This window comes from Heterodontus francisci, chromosome 4 (genome assembly GCF_036365525.1).
Source record: "Heterodontus francisci isolate sHetFra1 chromosome 4, sHetFra1.hap1, whole genome shotgun sequence".
NCBI lineage: Eukaryota > Metazoa > Chordata > Chondrichthyes > Heterodontiformes > Heterodontidae > Heterodontus > Heterodontus francisci.
In genome coordinates, this window is record NC_090374.1 from 16,165,895 (window position 1) to 16,185,741 (window position 19,847).

The following is a 19,847-nucleotide window of genomic DNA, read 5'->3' on the forward strand; positions in this document are numbered from 1 at the left end:
GAGATGTTAAAGCAGCATCGTCAGGAAAGAGGAGTTCCCTGATGAGGACTTTCCGTACTTTGGACTTCGCTCTTAGACGGGCAAGGTTGAACAGCCTGCCCCCTGATCTTGTGTGGAGGAAAATTTCTTCTTCAGAGGACTTGAACGCATGTGAAAGCAGCAAGGAGAAGAAAATCCCAAAAAGTGTGGGTGCGAGAACACAGCCCTGTTTCATGCCACTCAGGATAGTAAAGGGGTCTGATGAGGAGCCACCATGTTGAATTGTGCCTTTCATATTGTCATGGAATGAGGTGATGATACTTAGTAGCTTTGGTGGGCATCCAATCTTTTCTAGTAGTCTGAAGAGACCACGTCTGCTGACGAGGTCAAAGGCTTTGGTGAGATCAATGAAAGCAATGTAGAGGGGCATCTGTTGTTCTCGGCATTTCTCCTATATCTGACCAATGGAGAACAGCATGTCAACGGTCGATCTCTCTGCACGAAAGCCACACTGTGCCTCAGGGTAGACGCGCTCGGCCAGCTTCTGGAGCCTGTTTAGAGCGACTCGAGCAAAGACTTTCCCCACTATGCTGAGCAGGGAGATTCCACGGTTGTTGTTGCAGTCACCGCGGTCACCTTTGTTTTTATAGAGGGTGATGATATTGGCATCGCGCATGTCCTGGGGTACTGCTCCCTCGTCCCAGCACAGGCATAGCAGTTCATGTAGTGCTGAGAGTATAGCAGGCTTGGCACTCTTGATTATTTCAGGGGTAATGCTGTCCTTCCCAGGGGCTTTTCCGCTGGCTAGAGAATCAGTGGCATCACTGAGTTCCGATTTGGTTGGCTGTATGTCCAGCTCATCCATGACTGGTAGAGGCTGGGCTGCATAATTGACTCCTAACTGCCCTCTGAGATGGCCTAGCAAGCCACTCAGTTGCTCAGAAGGTGGATCACCACCACCTTTTATAAATAGAAGCATATAGTAAAAAAGCAAGGAAGTTATGTAAACCTTTATAAAACATTGGTCCAGCCTCAACTGGAGTATTGTGTCGGGTTCTATACTTTGGGAAGGGTGTGGAGTTTTTGAAGAAGGAGCAGAAAAGATTTATGAGGGTGATTCCAGGCATGAGGTTGGAGAAGCTGGGGTTGTTCTTGGAGAAAAGAAGGGTGTGAGGAAATTTGATGGATGTGTTCAAAATCTTAAGGAATCTAGACAGAGTAGATAGAGAGAAACGGTTCCCAATGGTGGTAGGGTCGAGAACAAAAGGACACCAATTTAAGGTGATTGGCAAAAGATCCAGTGAGGAAAAACTTTTTTACGTAGTGATTGGTTAGGCTCTGGAATACACTGCCTGAATGTGTAGTCAGTGGAGGCAGATTTAATAGTGGCTTTCAAAAGGGAATTGGAAAGTACCTGAAGAGAGGACATTTGTTGGGCTGGTGGGAAAGGCTGGGCATGTGGGACTCTGCTGTTGCAGAGCTGACATGGACACAACGGGCCTAATGGCCTCTTTCTTGTCTGTAACCCTTCTATGATTCTGTGATTCTCAAGGACATTAGGGCTGTAATAATCCCTGGCTTTGCCAGCGACACCCACATCCCGTGAATGAATTTTAAAAAGTGTACAGAGTGCCTGTGGGCTCATACATTGTTGGTTTGCATTGGCATGATTAGCTCGCTGGATAGCAATACCTCAGATCAGCTTTCCCTTTGAAGCTAATCCTTCATGTAAAGTAAGCAGCTTCCTAAAGGTCTCGATCCCAGAACCCATCGTGTCTTCACGGGTATCCCCGTCTGCACACACTCCTTTCAATAGATTAACGCATTTGAAAGGGAGGTTGTTCACTCATAAGTTTGAAGTTTTAATAAAGCAGAATTATTTGTGTATTATAGGAATTTGGTCTTGCCAGATTTAGAAGAAATCAGCTAAAAGCAACAGAGGGATTTGAATACATACTTGCTAATTTGCAAGGTAGGTGAATTAGTCATAACATCCTTTTTTATATCCTCCCCAATGCCTGTCTTTGTAAATTTGTTTTTCTTAAATGCCTTCATATTTCCTAAGTGGTCGAAGTCTTAGAATCCCAATACCTTTTATAGGAGCAAAACATAACCATTAAGCGAAGGGATGCCAGATCTTTGGATGGGTGACACGACTGTGCAGAACCCATGAGTGCTGGTCAGTCACAGTGAAGTATTGCTTGGAATATTTTCAGATTGCAATAGCCACTGCTGAATTCTATGCAGACCGTAACAGTCAAGACAAATATTATTGTTGATTTGGGCTTTTACAACAGATTTCCCCCACCACCTCCTTGCTGCTGGTTTTTGTTAGTGGGCTGTGCATCGTATGAACGGAAATCCGCATCTCTCCTTTTCCGATGGCAGAGCTAAACACAGCCCGGGTCTAACAATAAGTCCTTTTTTCATGCAAGTTGCTTGCTGAAGTTTAAGTAAGGTTGCCACTGCTCCAAATATCATGCCACGACAGGCTGAAAGAACAAATTCAATTTATTCACCACAAATTAATTTTATAGTCATTTAGTAGTAGAGAACTTGAGTATTGCTGAAAATAGAGACATGTTGTCGAAGCTTTTCATCTTGCACTCATCAGGACAAATTGCGAGAATACCAATGTAAGGGAAGCAACGGATTTATACTCCATGAGAAGAGAGTGCTGATTGGTTGGCAAGTGAACTCTGGTAAAGGCGTTGCCATGGACATTGCACCAGTTTACGGCGACTGACCGTTAACTACCAAGCTTTGTTTGAAATTTAAACCAGACAGCTTGACTCTGGTCAAGGCATTGCCCTGAGGAATGAACCAGCGAATGGCTGTCACTTATTTTGTTTAGCTGAAATGGGCACAATGTGTGTACATGTTCTTTCTGTCTGCAATGAACAGGGCCCTGTGTGTTAATATATGTAGCTTCCAGTACACACACATGCGTGACACTGCGAACCCGACTGACCATCTTAAATTGGTTGTCAATGTCATTCTTGGCACACTGTGGATTATTTAGCAAATATTGCCCAATCGCGGAATCACATCTAATGTTGGACACTCTGTTTTGAGTTTTGCAACCACGGGCTAGTTGGATATGGCCTGTACTTTGCCCATTGCGAACAGCCGAAAGGACATGTCGTTTGATACGATCCGCCAGTCTTTGGGACGTACAACCTATATACCTAGTATCACGCTGGCATTGAAATTCATATATCACATTACTCATTTGTGCGATAGGCAGGATGTCTTTTTGGCTTAACAGCAGCGTTCTATTATTGGCGAGCACCACCTGTGTTGCTACTGCATAGTAGCAGCGTGAAACAGCTAGCTTCACATGTTGCTCAAATTTATGGGGTACATTACCCTTCCAGGGTAATCTTAAGGTAGACTGGGCACTTTCCAGGGCTGAAAATGAAGGCCTTAAGCCCGTTCATAAGTTTGCGCGATGTACGGCAAGAAGTGATCTGATCAGGGTAGCCATTGTTATGATCCTGTATCTTTTTTTTCTTTTCCGGGAAGTACACAGTGTGCCTTTAAGGCTGCAAAAGGATCAGTGCTGCTTTAAGAATAAGCAAGCCTCAGAAATTACTAAGAAGATGCATTTTGTTTACCGTTGGATACAACCATACGGAGAGGGAACCGACCAGCTTTAAAGAATGCATCCTGGTTACCCGGCAACGGCCATTCGGAGAATAAGGACAAAGATACAATGTTGCCGATTGCCTTTTGAAAAACTAGCTAAAAACTGGCTTTTGCCACAGTGACACAGGCAGCTGGACTAGCATGAACCTACTAGAGTTCTCTGATAATTTAAACTGAAGGAAGATGAATTTTAGACTGATCACTTTTTCAGCCCTCAAAATTCTAAAGCCAAATTGATTCATTGAAGCGTTTGCAAGTTATTGATCGGCTGAGGTCGTCGCTGGACGAAAGAGGAGTTGAAGCTTCGGGTGTTGGTCATTTTTATATCCCCATTGGATGGCTGTGAGGACTTCAAGCGACTGTTCCACATTGGAAGATTCCACTTCGTCAGGAGCGTAAATCTGCAAGGACATTAATTTTTCTATTTTAAATGTTGTTTATATCTTAGTAGTGTTTAAGAATTTAGTTTTTCTAATTAAACAGTTAATTTGTTGATCTAAAGACACCTGGTTTGATCAGCCTCATTCGGGGGTTAATAGATGGTCAATTTGGCTGCAGTTTTCTTTAATTTGGAAAGTTTAAAGTGATATGTTAGGCAATCTGTGGAGTGGCGGGACTGATTTGACAGTGCGTTGTTCCCACCACAATCAGAATCATATATTTTGATTTTGGACTTTGTATTGAGCGGTCGGTCGTAACAATTGTCACAAAGGATGCCTTTGATTCACCCTATTTCATGCATTAACAACATGTCCCTTCCGCTGTTCGCAATGGGCAAGGTACAGGCCGCTACTGTATATAAAAATATACAAACTGGGTGGTTTTATTTTAATATAAAAAAGTCAACAGATGAAACTCTCCGCCGAACAAAGGCGGTGGAGGGGTGCCACCACCACCCGGTAAAAGGGACCTGGAACAAGCAGAGATCACCAATCAGCCCGTGCTAGCAAAACCCAAAACAGTGTCCAACATTAGATGTGATTCCGCGATTGGACAACATTTGCTAAATAATCCTTAGTGTACTAAGAATTGCATTGACAACCAATTTAAGATTGTCAATCGGACTTGCAGTGTGGCACATTTGTATTGGAAGCTACTTGTATTAATACACAGGGCCCTGTTTTTTGCAGACAGAAAGAACAGGTACACACATTGCGCCTTTATCAGCTAAACAAAACTAGTGACAACCATTCGCTGGTTCATTCCTCAGCATAATGTCTTGACCAATCAGAGTCAAGCTGTCTGGTTTAAATTTCAAACAAAGCTTGGCAGTTAACTGTTAGTCACCATAAACTGGTGCATTCTCCATGGCAACGCCTTTACCAATCAGAGTCCACTTGCCAACCAGTCAATACTATCTTCTCATACAGTACAAATTTGTTGCTTCCCTTACATTGATTATTCTTGCGATTTGTCCCGATGATGGCCAAGACGAAAAGCTTCGACGACATGTCTCTATTTCAGCAATATGTAAATTAATTTCCAATGTCAAAACCTTAGACAAATACGACTCAGCGTAGTTATAAGAAAATGTTTATAATAAAGATCTAGAAACATTCCACAAAGGATTATTTTCTCCAGTGAAAAGTACTTTCAGTATACTCACTCAGAATCCCTTTCTGTAACCGTGAAATTACAGTTTCTGAATAGTAAATAGGTAGGATTGTGCCCTATTGTATATCACATGGCTTGGGTATGAAGACTAAGGCGACATTTCACACATCTGTAGAGTTTGATTTGATACACCACATCAGCTCTTCCTGACCTCTCTACAGTAGCACACTGAAAACGTCAAGTACTGTAAAATCGTGTTTGTGCCATGAATTGAGAGCTAGGGGTCTTCCATTTTAACTCTTTGAGGAGTCGTTGAAATCTTATCAAAGCAATAATAGCAAAGATTCTGCAGCAAAAATACTGCAGATGCCGAAAATCTGAGATAAAATGCTGGAAATACGCAGTAGGTCAGGTTGTAAAGAGAGAATGTTATGACCGAAGCGGGATTTATTCTAGTTTATTCTAGTTCCACTTCTCCACAGGTCACAACATATATTTAAATTTTTTCCCACTTACCAATAGGGTCAATCATAGACTCAATTTTTATCCCAGAATAAAACGCACCAACCAGGTTTCTTTAATAAACAACAAAATTATCAGTTTATTATAAAACAAGTCTTAACCAGTAATGAAGTAAAGCATTAACACACAGATTAAAATATAAAGTTCCCATTTCACCTTAGCTGCACACACTCGCACATACACCAGATAATTGGAACAATAAAGGGATTTGTGTTTTTAGAGCTCTATTACAGACAAAAAAACACTTGGGCTGAATATTTGCTCATTCTTGAAGAAACAGCAGATGAGATATGTTATGTTCCTAAACTGGCATACAGTCTGGCCTCGTGTACACGTAGACAGGTCAATGGGATCTTTTAGAACAGTTCTGTTCAGGCGGCATTGAGAATTAATTTAGCAGACTTTTCTTCAAAGATGGGAGACGAGATGAGTTGACACAGTGGACTTCTCAGGGTCTTTTACAGAGGTGCTGGAAAGCTGAGCTAGGATGTAGTCTCTCCTTCCTTGGGAATTCTCTTCTCTCCTTAGAATTTCTTTCCTTTTTTATACAATTCAAGCCTAACTCAAAACAATTCAAAAGCGAAACATCGATTTTGACCTGTCACTTCTTTGTAAACAATTTAAACAATTTCTCCAGGTGTCCAAAGATGTCTGTTTATTGAGCTGGAAGTCGGGTGATTCCCTAGAAAGGCTAGTTGTTGTTGGAAGTCAGGTGGTTTCCCAGAAAGGCTTGTTTTCCTCACATGACCTCTCAGTGCCCCTTTTAAAAAAAAACGTTTCCAGGGACTGGTTTTCAAAGCTAAGTGGCCTTTACATAACCCCCTTTGAAAACCCCAAAGTTTAACATTTCTTCAATCTTTCAAAAATGAATCCTCAGAAAATATATTTAACAAAACACAGAGGCACTTTCATAATGAACAGAGTTAATGTTGCATGTCTGATTCAGATTCTTATATTTCTCATATTACATGACTATATTATGAAAGCCACCATAATGAAACAGTAAATGTGCTTTGCCTGGATTCTTGGCATCCTCTTGTTTTAGATACTCCCAGTGCAGCATGAAGGAGTGGGCAATGCCGTCTTTTGGAAGAGACATTAAACCGAGGCCCTATCTGTCCTCTCAGGTGCACATAAAAGATCCCACAGCACTATTTTGAAGAAGATTAATTAGCTGCTTTGTTTCTTACATTCCAACAGTGACTACACTTCAAAAGTGCTCATTGGCTGTAATGAGCTTTGGGACATCCTGAAGCTGTGAAAGGGGCAAACGCTCATTATTTTCATTCTTTCTAGTTCCAAACCTGGGGGGAAAAAAGTCTTTGGATCACTCTTACTGCTGTCTGCAACCTCTCTGTTGTCCTCTGGCTGTTTTCAACTGTGCTTTGTGGCACAGTATTAACGTGTCGTTGTGGAATGTGTCCTGCCCTATAATAATGACTGTAAAATAGAGCAGGAGGAGAGAAACCTCTGTCTTTTCAGACGTAGCCCTTGTTACTGAAGGAGGTAAATGAATAATGACAACCTGTCAGCTGTTCTCTGCACCAAAGCAAGGAGCTGGTTACTATTGGAGATACTAATTAGCACATAGCAAAATATTTATTCTGAGCATTGATTCTATTAAACAATGGAATGATTAAATTTAAGTGGACTAGATTGTGTTTTGAATGTGTAATCTGAAATTGTATCAATTGTATTTCATGATTATTGTTTTTGTGAATCTTGTTCTAAACCCATTGTCTACATTTAGCACAGGACTGCACCTATTTATTGCGCTAGTAGGTGAGTACAGAAGCACTTGGAGCAAGTGCAATTAGCGACGCTATATGCATTTTACAACCCAGCTTGCACAGATACAGATCCCCACCCCAGCTTAACTTTTGTAATGTTCTTTCACGACTCCCTAGGGAACATCTCAAAATGTCTTTTTTTTTTCTGACTGGGGACTGTTTTTGCTACAAATCTCTTTGGGGATGTGGGGAATAGGGTCAAGATGTTTCTGGTAAATTTGGAATTGGAAATCTATAAGAATAGACAGGCTTTTGAATTTTGACTACTCTGGTTGGGGATTGCATTGTGCATTTTTTTTTTTGGTAATGGTCACTTTGATACCTTGATCTAAAGTTCCATAGATCCCTTTCTAACATTTCATTTTAAAGGGGTAACTCTTGTTAACCCTTTAAGGGGAATTTCACTCATGGGTAACATGTTCAATACTAGCTTCTTTAATCTGAAAAGGTTTAGCGTTTGACTATTTCTGCTCGTTCAACGATTTGGATTTCTATAGCATCTTTAACAGAACAAAATATCCCAAGGCGCTTCCTGATTCCTGATAACAGGAATGTTATCAGACAACTTTTGACAACAGGCTTCATGAGATATTAGAACACGTGACCAAAACCTTGGGCAAAGAGATTGGTTTTAAGGTGCATCGTAAAGTTGGAGAGAGAGTTGGTAAAGTTTAGGGAGAGAATTCCAGAGCTTGACCAAGACAACTGAAGGCATAACCAGCAATGGAGAGGCGAAGAAATACACAAGACCAGAACTGGAGGAGCACAGAGTTCTCGGAGCGTGTTAGTTTCAGCAGTTTGTTCCTTTGTGTGTGGAACACCCAAAACCCCATCTTTGAAGAAAGACTTGCCATCCATATCCAGTCTAGTTTATGTGTAAATCCAGTCCCACAGCAAAGGTGGTTGATTTTTAACTGCCCTCTGAAGTGGCCGAGCAAACGCTCAGTTGCATCAAAACTCTACAAAGGAAGAGATCCAGCACCACCACCTTCTCGAGAGGACCTAGAGGTGGGCAATAAATGCCAGCTTTGCTAGTGATGACCACATCCTGAGAATGATATAAAAAGAAGAAACACCCACAAGCCACAGTGAGATTTCACGCAGTTATTTGCCAGTGATTTGAATTGCATGTTCATTCACTGGTACAAAGTGGCTTCTGCTCTTTGGGCATTTACACAACCTATAAAGAACAGTGCAATTTAATTATAAACTCTGGAACCCTCCTCCTCCTGCTTCCGTCTTACTGCCTCGAAATCTGAATTCCCTTTCCCGATTTGTGCTCCCAGGAGTGACGCTTCCTATGGCAACTTATTCTCAGAAAATCAAACTTGTTAAATACAGAAAGTCAGAATTCACACCCCATCAATGTTCCCCCAAATAGCTCCAGTGGTCACTGGCTATTTTTTGCAAGTCCTGTAGCACTCACTTCTGTTTTTTTTGCTGATTGAAAGGAACAGGTTAGAAAGGAGCTTCCAGCTGCAGCATCACCCTGCTGCTGTGATCTCTGTCTCTTTTTATACTAACGTGTAAAGTAACAGCATCTTTTTTAAATTATTAAAGGAAGTCCGTTACAGTAATCTTTAGACTAGGCAGAACTGAAACTACACTTCTCTAAATGAATCCCCATACTTTCTGAAGGAGTAGAGTACAGTGGCTATTCCAGTGGAGAGGAGATGATTCATTCAGAGTCTCTACATAAGAAATTGGAGCAGGATTAGGACATACAGCCCTTCCAGCATGCTTCGCCATTCAATAAGAACAGGGCTGATCTTCTGTAACAGCTCCACTTTCCCACCCCATCCCTGCATTCCTTGATTCCCTTCGCACCAAAAATCTGTGGACCTCAGTCTTGAATATACTCAACGACTGAGCATCCACAGCTCTCGGGCTAGAGAATTCCATAGATAGAAAACCCTTTGAGTGAAGAAATTTCTCCTCGTCTCAGTCCTAAATGGCCCACCCATTATTCTGAGACTAAGGGTACGAAATTGAGCTCGGAAGCACTCATTCTTTGGGCGTTACGGGTGCTATTCAGGACCAAAGTGGCGTCCGCTGCACGTGCACACTTCTGTGAATCGCGCCAACGGTATCTTGGTGACGGTGGTGGTGTGCGCAGCTTGCATCCACTGGAAGTATGCAGAGCAGGCAGATCTTGACATCAATCAGCCTACAATGCTGATTTGACGCCAGCTCTGCTATTTTGGACCTCTACACTCCAGTTGCACCCTCTGTTAAGCTCACATAGCTGAACAGCCGTTAAGCAGCAGGAAGGACCCCTCCCCGCCCGACCAGCGCTATTTATAGGGATGATTAACTACTTGCTGGTTGATTTCTTCTGACTGCTGCTACAATTCTACAAGTGTTTGGAGTTTTCCATAGTTCTTTCAAGTTGCAAAAGTCACAGGAAATGGTGTGACAGGTGATGAAGGACATTTTGCTGACTTCATGGTTTCTGCACAAAGCAGTTGCTTTGTAAGGGCTTTTCTCTTGGTATAGAGCATGACTGGAAGAATGAGCAGAGGCCATGCAGAGCAGGACAAGCTGCTAGAAGAGGAAGGAGGAGGAGGAGGAGAAGAGGGCAGAAGGGCTCTCAGCAGGAGGTCATATCCATTCTGAGTGTTCAGGGAGCAATTCCCCTACCTGAACCTCAGCGAGGGAAAATATGTGAAACATTTGTGCTTCAGTAGGGACCTCCTCACTGAAATGTGCCATTTGCTGCAGCCACAACTGCAACCTTAGAGCAGGGTAAAGACCGCATTATTAGTGGCTGTGAAGGTAATGGTGACAATGAACTTCTGTGTGTCTGGCTCCTTCCAGGTTACAGCTGGAGATATTAGCAACATCTCACAGTTTTCCATCCACTGTTGTGTAAGGGAAGTTACTGAGGCTCTTTATTCAATGGAAGCCAACTACATTTCATTCTCTCCTGCCAGCGACTAGTAGAAAAAGCACGCACAAAGTTTTGCTAGGATTGTAGGCTTCCCCGTGGTGTCGGGTGCTGCATGTCAACTCTGAGATGTAACGCTACTGAAAGGGGTTCCTCTCCCTGAATGTCCATTTGGTGTTTGACCCTAGGCAGCAAGTCATGCAGGTCGATGCCTGGTATCCTGGCAGCAGTCATGATGCCCTCATTCTCTGGCAGTCTATTGTGCCAGTTGCATTTTAGCCATCTTGGCAAACCAAAGGGTAGCTACTAGGAAATGAGGGCTATCGACTGATGATATGACTTGTAACTTTGTTTGGCAACCCAAGGGCACATGGGCAACATGTTTACAATGAGAGCCATGCTGCCACAAGAAATGTGATAGAGCAGACCGTTGGCATGCTGGAACAATGATTCCACTAACTAGACCGCACTGGAGGAGCCCTGCACTGCTTGGCTGAGCATGTCTCAAAATTTGTGGTGGTCTGCTGCATGCTGGAAAACCTTGCCAAAATGAGGGAATAGCCCTATCAGCGGGCAGCTGAGGAGTAAGAGGAAGGGAGGCAGCAACTAGGAAGCTCCTTTCTGCCCAGACGGTCCGTAAAGAACTATCCTGAGTGTGATACCAGTAACATCAACCCCAAATCCCCATTCACTGACAGTCCCACACTCCTTACCTTCCCTCTGTCACTGTCCAATATATCGTCCTCTTGGCCACAAAGGAAAAATAAAATCCACTGCAAAATAAATATTGCCAACAAAATTTATAAATAAAATCATGCCATAATACAAACGTGGTTAAACTTGTACATTCCCTTAGTGCATGTATTGCAGGTGCCTTTGCCTCATCTAGTGGTCCTACACAATGCTACCCTTGTGGTTACAGCACGTCTGGGGGAAGGCTGCTGACTTTACGGCGGATGTCCTTGCAGGAGGACCTCGAGCAGCTCTGGGCCGAGAAGCCCTGGTTTCAGACTGCTCCATCTCGGCCTCGGCGGCAGCAGCCTGGGCTGGTTGGCTGACAGGTAGTGGCAGTGGTGGGTAAACAAATGCTATCATCCTGAAAACAGATCCAGATTTGTGATCCATGGAGCCACTGCTGCTGTTGGAGGACAGATTGTTGGCCTGCTGTGACAGCCTGCAAGCCCCTTTGAACACTGGTCCCCACAGTTATCATGGTAGCAAGCTGAGTTTATATGAGGACAGTCTGAGCTTCCATTGCAGCACTCAGACTTTTGATGGAAGCTGCTTGTGCTGCAGCAGAAGCTGAGACGTCGGTCATCAGATGCTGCATCATGGTTGTGTCTGCAAGTGTGCTCAAGGAGTTGGCCACCATTGAAACATAGAAAAGTCACACTACAGAAAGAGGCCATTCAGCCCATTGTGTCTGCGCCAGCTGAAAAAAACTAGCTGCCCAAACTAATCCCACCTTCCAGCATCTGGTCCGTAGCCTTGCAGGTTACAGCAATTCAGGTGCCGGTCCAGGTACCTTTTTAAATAAGTTGCGGGCTTCTGCCTCCACCACCAATCCGAGCAGTGAATTCCAGGCAGCCACCATTCTCTGAGTGAAAAAGTTTCTCCTTGTGTCCCCTCTAATCCTTCTCCCAATCACCTTAAATCTGTGCCCCCCCCTGGTAATTGACCTCTCCACTAGGGGAAACAGGTCTTTCCTGTCTACTCTATCTAGGCCCCTCATAATTTTGTACCCTCAATTAAGTCACTCCTCAGCCTCCTCTTTCTAAGGAAAACAACCCTAGCCAATCCAATCTTTCCTCATAGCTGCGACTTTCAAGCCCTGGCAACATTCTTGTACTCTGTCCAGAGCAATTATGTCCTTCCTGTAATGTGGTGACCGGAGCTGTACACAATACTGCAGCTGTGGCCTAACCAGCATTTTCTTTTTTACAGTTCCAGTATTACATACCTGCTTTTGTATTCTATACCTCGGCCAATAAAGGAAAGCATTCCAATATTCCTCCTTCACTTTATCTACCTGTTCTACCCCACTCAATATCCTCCCGTTTATTGTCTATTCCTTTGCTTTGTTTGCCCTCCCCAAATACATTATCTCACGCTTCTCCAGATTGAATTCCATTTGCCACTTTTCTGCCCACTCAACCAAACCATTGATATCATTCTGGAGTCTGTAGCTATCCTCTTCGCTATCGACTACATGGCCTATTTTTGTGTCATCTGCAAATTTCCCAACCATGCCTCCCACATTTAAGTCCAAATTCTTAATATATACCCAACACTGAGCCCTGTGGAACGCCACTGGAAACCGCCTTCCATTCGCAAAAATATCCGTCCACTATTACCCTTTGTTTCCTGTGACTTTCATGTTGGAAACAATGGGCTCCAAGCTCTGCATCAGGCCCTGTGCCAAATTGATACCGGACTCCTCCATGCTCCTAGACATTAAATGTAGACTTTCTGGCAGGCTTCCCAATGCACCAAGCATTTTGTTGTGTATGCCTATCAGCCTTCTTCTGTAGCTTGCCCCATCTGAGGTCCTGCAGCAGAAATGATGTGCAACCTCACCCTCCAGTGAGCTGACACCAGCGCTATTCTTTCCAGCTACCCTAGCTGCAGTGCACTCATGCCCAGTATCTCACCACGTACAGATCCCACCTCTCATCTATCCTACAAGATGCACACACTGTCAGTATCTGAGCTGGTGGTTGTGAATGTGAGAGAAAGTGACAATGTGTCTTCATCACCCTCTTCTTGTTCTTCCTCCAGTGCCTGGCCAGGTTGCACTTCTTGGGTATCTGAAAGGTAAAAAGTACATGATGAGGGGAGGGTGGAGGGGAAGTAAAAGATGCATGCTTACAACATGTATGGCCTGTAAGTCAGAAGAGATTGTGGAATGAGGGGGAATTGGAATGTGAAGAGGAGGATCAGGTATGAGGATACCATCATCTTCAGCATTTGCAGCCACACTGCTGGCCACAGCTTTAGCAATGGTCGTTTCAATAATGCTCAGCACTCTCTCCTCCATTGGCTGTCGGACATGCAGGGGTTTCTCTTCCCTGTCGGTTAGTTTCTGCTGCCTCGGGTTTTGTGCCACCTTGTTCTACAAGTGAGAGAGAAGTGTGTCAGTAAGTGTGATGCAATGTGTTTGGCTGGTGTGGTTGTCATGGTTGAATAGCGAGATGTGTGAGGGTGAGGTGGAGTACCTGAATGTTAGGCATGAGTCCTGATTGGTAGAGATTGTTGTTCAGTGAGTGATGGGGGTGTGGTGCATTGAGCAGTTTGTGAGGCTAGTTGTACAGTTGGTAGGATATGCTATTTGAAGCTATGTTCACTGACCTTGACCACTCATGTGAGATCATTGAACTTCTTGCACCACTGCATCCAGGTCCTTGGGGCTAGACTCCTGGCATTAACCTCAATGGCTCTCTGCTCCCGCTGCTTTCTGAACGTGTGTCTGGAGGGCCTCCTGTGAATACAGGACAGCTCTCCTCATTTCCACCACCACCTCCAAAACCTCCAGTTTAACGTCTGAAAGCCTTGCAGCCCACCCTCTCCCACATTGAGCCATTCTTCACTGTTTCCCAGGTCAGATTCACTTCCTACATGACTCCCAGCACCTGCTCCAACCACAATATACCTCCCCTTTAACAGGTGCAGGCTAGATTTAAGAAGTGTTCGGAAGTTACTATTTTGGGCCCCCTGTTGATGTGTGCAGCCAGTGAACAATATGGTTAGATCTGGCTGCACACAGCAATCATTCTGACGAGCAGACATCACGAGGATGGTGTGCAGCCTGATTACCATCAATGGGCATAGGTTAATCATGCATCACATTATTAGGGATATAGCAGGTAATATATGCTTAGAGACACAGGGAAAGGCTGGAATACCTAGTGAGAATTTTGTATTGGTGCTTACTAAGGAAGAGGTATCTGACAAAATATCATTAGAAGCAGAGAGAGTAGAGGCAATGGATAGGGTAAAACTCGAGAGGGAAGAGGTACTGAAAAGGCTGGCTATGCTTAGGGTAGATAAGTCACCTCGTCCGGATGGCTTACATCCTAGGTTGCCGGAGGAAGTGGGGGCTAAAGGCCTGCTCGGGTCTGCAAATGAAACCCGACCCCAGCCCGGCAGAACCACATCCGGCCCGAGTCCTTTCACTTTTTCCTGCGCCCAACCCAACCACCAGAATGTAATCGACTTAATTGAAGATGTCGTCGGGTTCCGGTCGGATAGCCATGCTCTAGTGGGGGCGGAGATAACGGAAGGGCTTGCTGTAATCTTCCAATCTTCCCTGGATATGGGGGAGGTGCCAGAGGATTGGAAAATGGCAAATGTGACATCCTTATTCAGGAAAGGGTATAAGGACAGTCCCAGCAACTACAGTTTAACATCAGTGGTGGGCAAGGTTTTAGAAACAATAATCAGGGAAAAAATTATTAGGCACTTGGAGAAGTTTGAGTTAATTTAGGAGAGCCAACACGGACTTGTAAAAGACAGATCATGCTTGACTAAACTAATTGAATTTTTTGATGAAGTAACAGAGGAGGTTGATGAAGGGAATACAATGGTGGTTGTTTATATAAATTTTAAGAAAGTGTTTGACAAACTATAACATAAAAGGCTGGTTAACAAAATTTGGTTCTTATGGAATAGGCGGGTCAGTGTCCAATTGGATAAAATATTGGCTTAAGAACAGCAAACAGTGAGTTGTGGTAAATGGTTACTTTTCAGACTGGAGGATGGCGGACGGTGGTGTTCCCCAAGGGTCAGTGCTGGGACCACTGCTTTTGTTTGCTAGATATAAATGACTTGGATCTTGAAATATAGAGTAGAATTTCAAAATTTGCCAATGACTTAGAAGAGTGGCAGACAGTGCTTGCAACAGGACAGAGATAGGCTAGCAGAATGACAGACAAGTGGCAGATAGAATTTAATATAGACAAGTGTAAGATGATGCATTTTGGCAGAAGGGATAGGGAGAGGCAATATCGACTTAATGGCATGGTTCTAAAGAGTGTGCAGGAACAGAGGGACCTGAGGGTTCATGTGCACAAATCTTTGAAGATGGCAGGACGTATTGAGAAAGTAGTTAGTAAAGCATATGGGATCCTGGGATTCATAAATAGAGGTATTGAGTACAAAAATGGGAAATTTATATTAATTCTGTATAAAGTTCTGGTTAAGCTACAAATAGAGTATTGTGTCCAGTTCTGGTCACCAGACTTTAGGATGCAAGGGTCCTTAAGAGGGTGCAATGGAGATTTACCAGAATGGTTCCAGGGATGGGGGATTTTAGTTACAAGGTTAGGTTGGGAAAGCTGAGGTTCTCCCTGGAGCAAAGGAGATTGTGGGGAGATTTGATCGAGGTGTACAGGATTATGACAGGCTTAGGTAAGTTGGACAAGGAAAAACTGTTCCCATTAACAGATGATACTAGAACACAGGCTGAAGGTTTTGGGAAAAGATGCAGGAGAAATGTGGAGAAGAACTTTTTTACGTACAAGTGGTAATGACCTGGAACTTGCTGCCCATAAGTGGGGTGGAAGCGGAGGCAATCAATGATTTCAAAATTAAATTTTGTAGACATTTGAAGGAAATAAACTTGCAGGACTATGGGAATCAAATAGGGGAGTGGGACTGACTGGATTCCTCCGTGGAGACCAGCATGGACTCAATGGGCCGAATGGCCTCCTATGCTGTAAATGACTGACATTCCCATACCTATTTCCAGGAGCTATCCAATTTAGCCTCAGGAACCCTAATTCTAGACTCTCCAGCCAGGGAAAACAGCCTCTCGGTATCGACTCTGACAAGCCCTCTAAGAACTTAATACATTTCAGTGAGATCACCTCTCATTCTTCCGAACTCCAGAGAATGTAGGCCTTCTACTCGATCTCCTCATAGGACGACAGCCTCTCATCCCAGGAGTCAGTTGAGTCCCTGTTCCTGTTCACTCTCCAGTGACCATTGCTGGAAAGTGATTTCTGTCCTGCGAACCCACCATTTTCAGACCGAAGAACAAACTTGCATTGATACAGGGCCATACATGTTTTGACTGCATCCCAAAGCACTTAATAAGATTTTTCTTTTATGTGTTCGTGGGATGTGAGCATCACTGGCAAGGTCAGTATTTATTGCCTATCCCTAATTGTCCTCAAGAAGGTGGTGGTGAGCTGCTTTCTTGAACCGCTGCAGTCCTTGGGGTGTAGGTGCACCCACAGTGTTGTTAGGAAGGGAGTTCCAGGATTTTGATCCAGCGACAGTGAAAGAACGACGATATAGTTCCAAGTCAGGATGGTGTGCGACTTGGAGGGGAACTTGCAGGTGGTGATGTTCCCATGCAACTGCTGCCCTTGTCCATCTAGGTGGTAGAGGTCGTGGGTTTGGAAGGTTCTGTCGAAGGAGCACAGCCAGAGATAACTTGACAACCAATGGATCCACAGTGATGTGTAATCGTTGTTGGTGTATAGACAAATGTGGAAGTCAATTTACACATAGCAAGATCCCACAGACAGCAGTGGCCAGTTATTTTGTTTTTGATGGAATTGGTTGAGGGTCAAATGTTGGTTTGGTGAATTCTCTCACTGTTCTTCACTTAGTGCCATGGGATCTTAAAATACCCACTTGAACCACTGGAACAAGCAGGTTAGACCTAGTTTAACAACTCATCTAAATTATGGCTGTGACATTGAAAATTTTTTTTTTTACAAGAGAGGTGCTGTCTATGCTGGAAATCTGAAATCAAAATAGAAAATGCTGGAAATACTCAGCAGCTCAGGCAGCATCTGTGGAGAGAGTTAGCAGTTCAGGTGGATGACCCTTCAGAAAAAAGGTTTTTTTTTATTTTTGAGATGTTACCTTGTGGCCAGGAACATTTAGATTTTATCAAATTAGTAATGAGTAGCTCCCTTTTTAGGTACAGCCATCTACATTAGACAGTTCAGTTGTCAAACTGTTTACGTTGTTGATTTTATTTTTCTGTAATTCTTTCAGGTGAGTTGCCGCTTAAAACTTTAAAAGAAACTGCGAAAGAGGCTACCGAGAAGGCAAAGGAAACAGCACTGGCAGCCACAGAAAAGGCAAAAGACCTGGCCTCCAAAGCAGCACCTCAAAAGACTAAACAGTTCGTCTGAACTACGAAGAGAGATCATGATCGCAAATTGCTTCTTTAGCCCTTTTGAGAATTACATAATCTTTTTAGAAAAAAAACTGTTTGTTACTAGAGCACCAAAAGTTCCATGTTTCTCAGAATGATCTTTAATCGTATGCACTGAAAGTTTACAGCATTATTTTTTTAATTATTGCAATGCCCCAGGATAGAAAAACTTAAATTTATTGAAAGTCTTATTATTCCCGATGGATTATATGAAGATGTTTACAGATAGGCTACCAACGTTTCAAAGCAACTTCCAGAGGCTTTGTGATTTTTTTTTCATCTTTTCCCCACTAGCACTTAATTCAATCGAGTAATTTATTCATTTTTTTAAATTTTTAAAATATATTTTAACTATAATAAATTAAGCAAATAAGAGTTCAGTCCATGACAATAAAGTGACTCACAATCATTAAACATTGCTGAAATTGAACATTCCTTTAGGAAGGACTGGTGTGGGCTCCTTTTTTTGGGTATTTTTTTCCCCGGGGCATTCTGGATTAAACAGGGCACCGAGTTTAACAAATGAAATTGAGCTGGGGCTCTTTTGTCTGATCTGTTCTTAATTGGGTAATGAATTATTTATTTTTAATATTCTTGCCTAAGTTCAAGAAATTGTCTCGTCCCTTGTTTAGATGTAAAGTACAAAGCTTTGATCCTTTGTGTTGTGCCAGAGTTCTTAAATTAATTTCAATTTTTTTTTTTAAAGTATTTAATATAAAAGTAAAGCATGAAAACTAGACAATCGCAGCACTGAAATAAATCCTGGCTGTAAACAGCTGCTCTGTTGGTATCTGCAAAGATGTGTCAACATTTCAGATGTAAACTCATCCATCTTAACCAGTTGCTTATTTATTTTAATCCTTGATCTGAGTGAATGGCAGAACAGGCTGGCGGGGCCGAATGGCCTCTTCCTATTCCTCTGCTCCATCGACCTGAAAGATATGTGGAATCCTTCTACGGAACTGAATAACATGAAGGGAGAGGGAGAGTCATGGCCTTTCCATTTCTTTACATGTACTTGTCCTCCCATCATTTGATTTTGTTTAACCCTATAGCTTGCGGCTTTGCAGTTTGTTTCAGTTCTGCTGGAGGGTCCCATTCACCTGTCTTTTCTGCTTCTCGGATGCTGCTGCATATTTCCAACAAGTTCTCTCTGCACAGGTAACTGAAACTGTTCAGCTTTCTTGTTACTCCTGCAGCCCTGTATTTGCATTTTGTAGTTTGTAAGATGAGGAGCACTGGAGTGCTGGCAAGTTTCCTGAAGATGACGAAAATAACTGTTTTGTACAAATCTTTGCTAATGAAACCTCTTTAGCCTTTAATGTGCTATTATTGTCTAACTGGACGGGTAAAGTTTACTGATTTATTCTGTATTTTTAGAAAAAGGGTCTCTAAAGATTTAATAGTCTGTCAAACCTCTGGAACCACCAGTACTTTTCTTAATGTTTAATAAATGTCAACTCAAACAAACCAGTGAAATGTTGCACTCTTCAACAACAGTTGAGCTTGTACTATCCAGCCAGTCTTCCCCTAGTGTGTCATGCTGTTCATACTCTGAACTCAGTGAGTACCTCGTGAAAAGGAGATCTGTTCTTAGCTTGAGGCCCGAAAGGCTATTAATTAAATTCAAAGCTGTGGGGATTCAGCCTAACCCCTGAAAAGACTTGCCTTTATATAGTAAAATAAAAGCAAAATACTGCGGATGCTGGAAATTGAAACAAAAACAAGAAATGCTGGAATCACTCAGCAGGTCTGGCAGCATCTGTGGAAAGAGAAGCAGAGTTAACATTTCAGGTCAGTGACCCTTCTTCGGAACTGCTTCGGAAATGCCTTTATATAGTCCCTTTCAGGACATCGGAAAGTGCTTTACAGCCAATAAAGTTATTTTAGAAGTTCAGTGTCATGTAGAAAATGCAAATTAGTGCACAGCATAGTCCCACAAACAGTACGGCGATAATGACCTGATAATTTGTTATAGTGATGTTGGTTGCAAGATAAATATTGGCCAGGACACCAGGGAAAACTCTTCCTTGAAATAGTAGCCTTTTATAGAGTCTCATAGAATAGATGGCACCTCCAACAGTGACGCACTCCATCAGAACTGGGAAAAGTGAGAAATGTAATAGGTATTAAACAAAGTGAGAGAGTGGAAAAAGAACGAAAGTCTGTGATAGGGTAGAACGGACAAAAGAGATGGTGCAGGGCCAAAGGGAGTGGAAATGAGACAAGTAAAGAAACAAAAGATATGTAGAGAAGGGGTGTGAATTGAAAAGCAGCTGCTGTCCGAAAGCAAAAA

General features: G+C 43.0%; 1 protein-coding gene across 3 annotated transcripts in view; it reads left to right on the top strand.

Moving 5' to 3' along the window:
- Positions 1-19,021, top strand: part of LOC137368917 (PRELI domain-containing protein 1, mitochondrial-like) — a 66,502-nt gene extending 47,481 nt beyond the window's left edge. Inside the window, exons 5-6 of one of the 3 annotated variants that reach the window (XM_068029218.1) lie at positions 1,873-1,951; positions 3,505-4,128. In XM_068029218.1, coding sequence (XP_067885319.1) covers positions 1,873-1,951; positions 3,505-3,638 — 213 coding nt within the window. In that variant the 3' untranslated portion in view covers positions 3,639-4,128. Of the gene's footprint in view, positions 1-1,872; positions 1,952-3,504; positions 4,129-17,388 lie in introns of those variants that run through there. The other 2 variants (XM_068029219.1, XM_068029217.1) reach the window with 2 other exon arrangements.
- Positions 19,022-19,847: the final 826 nt, after the last annotated feature.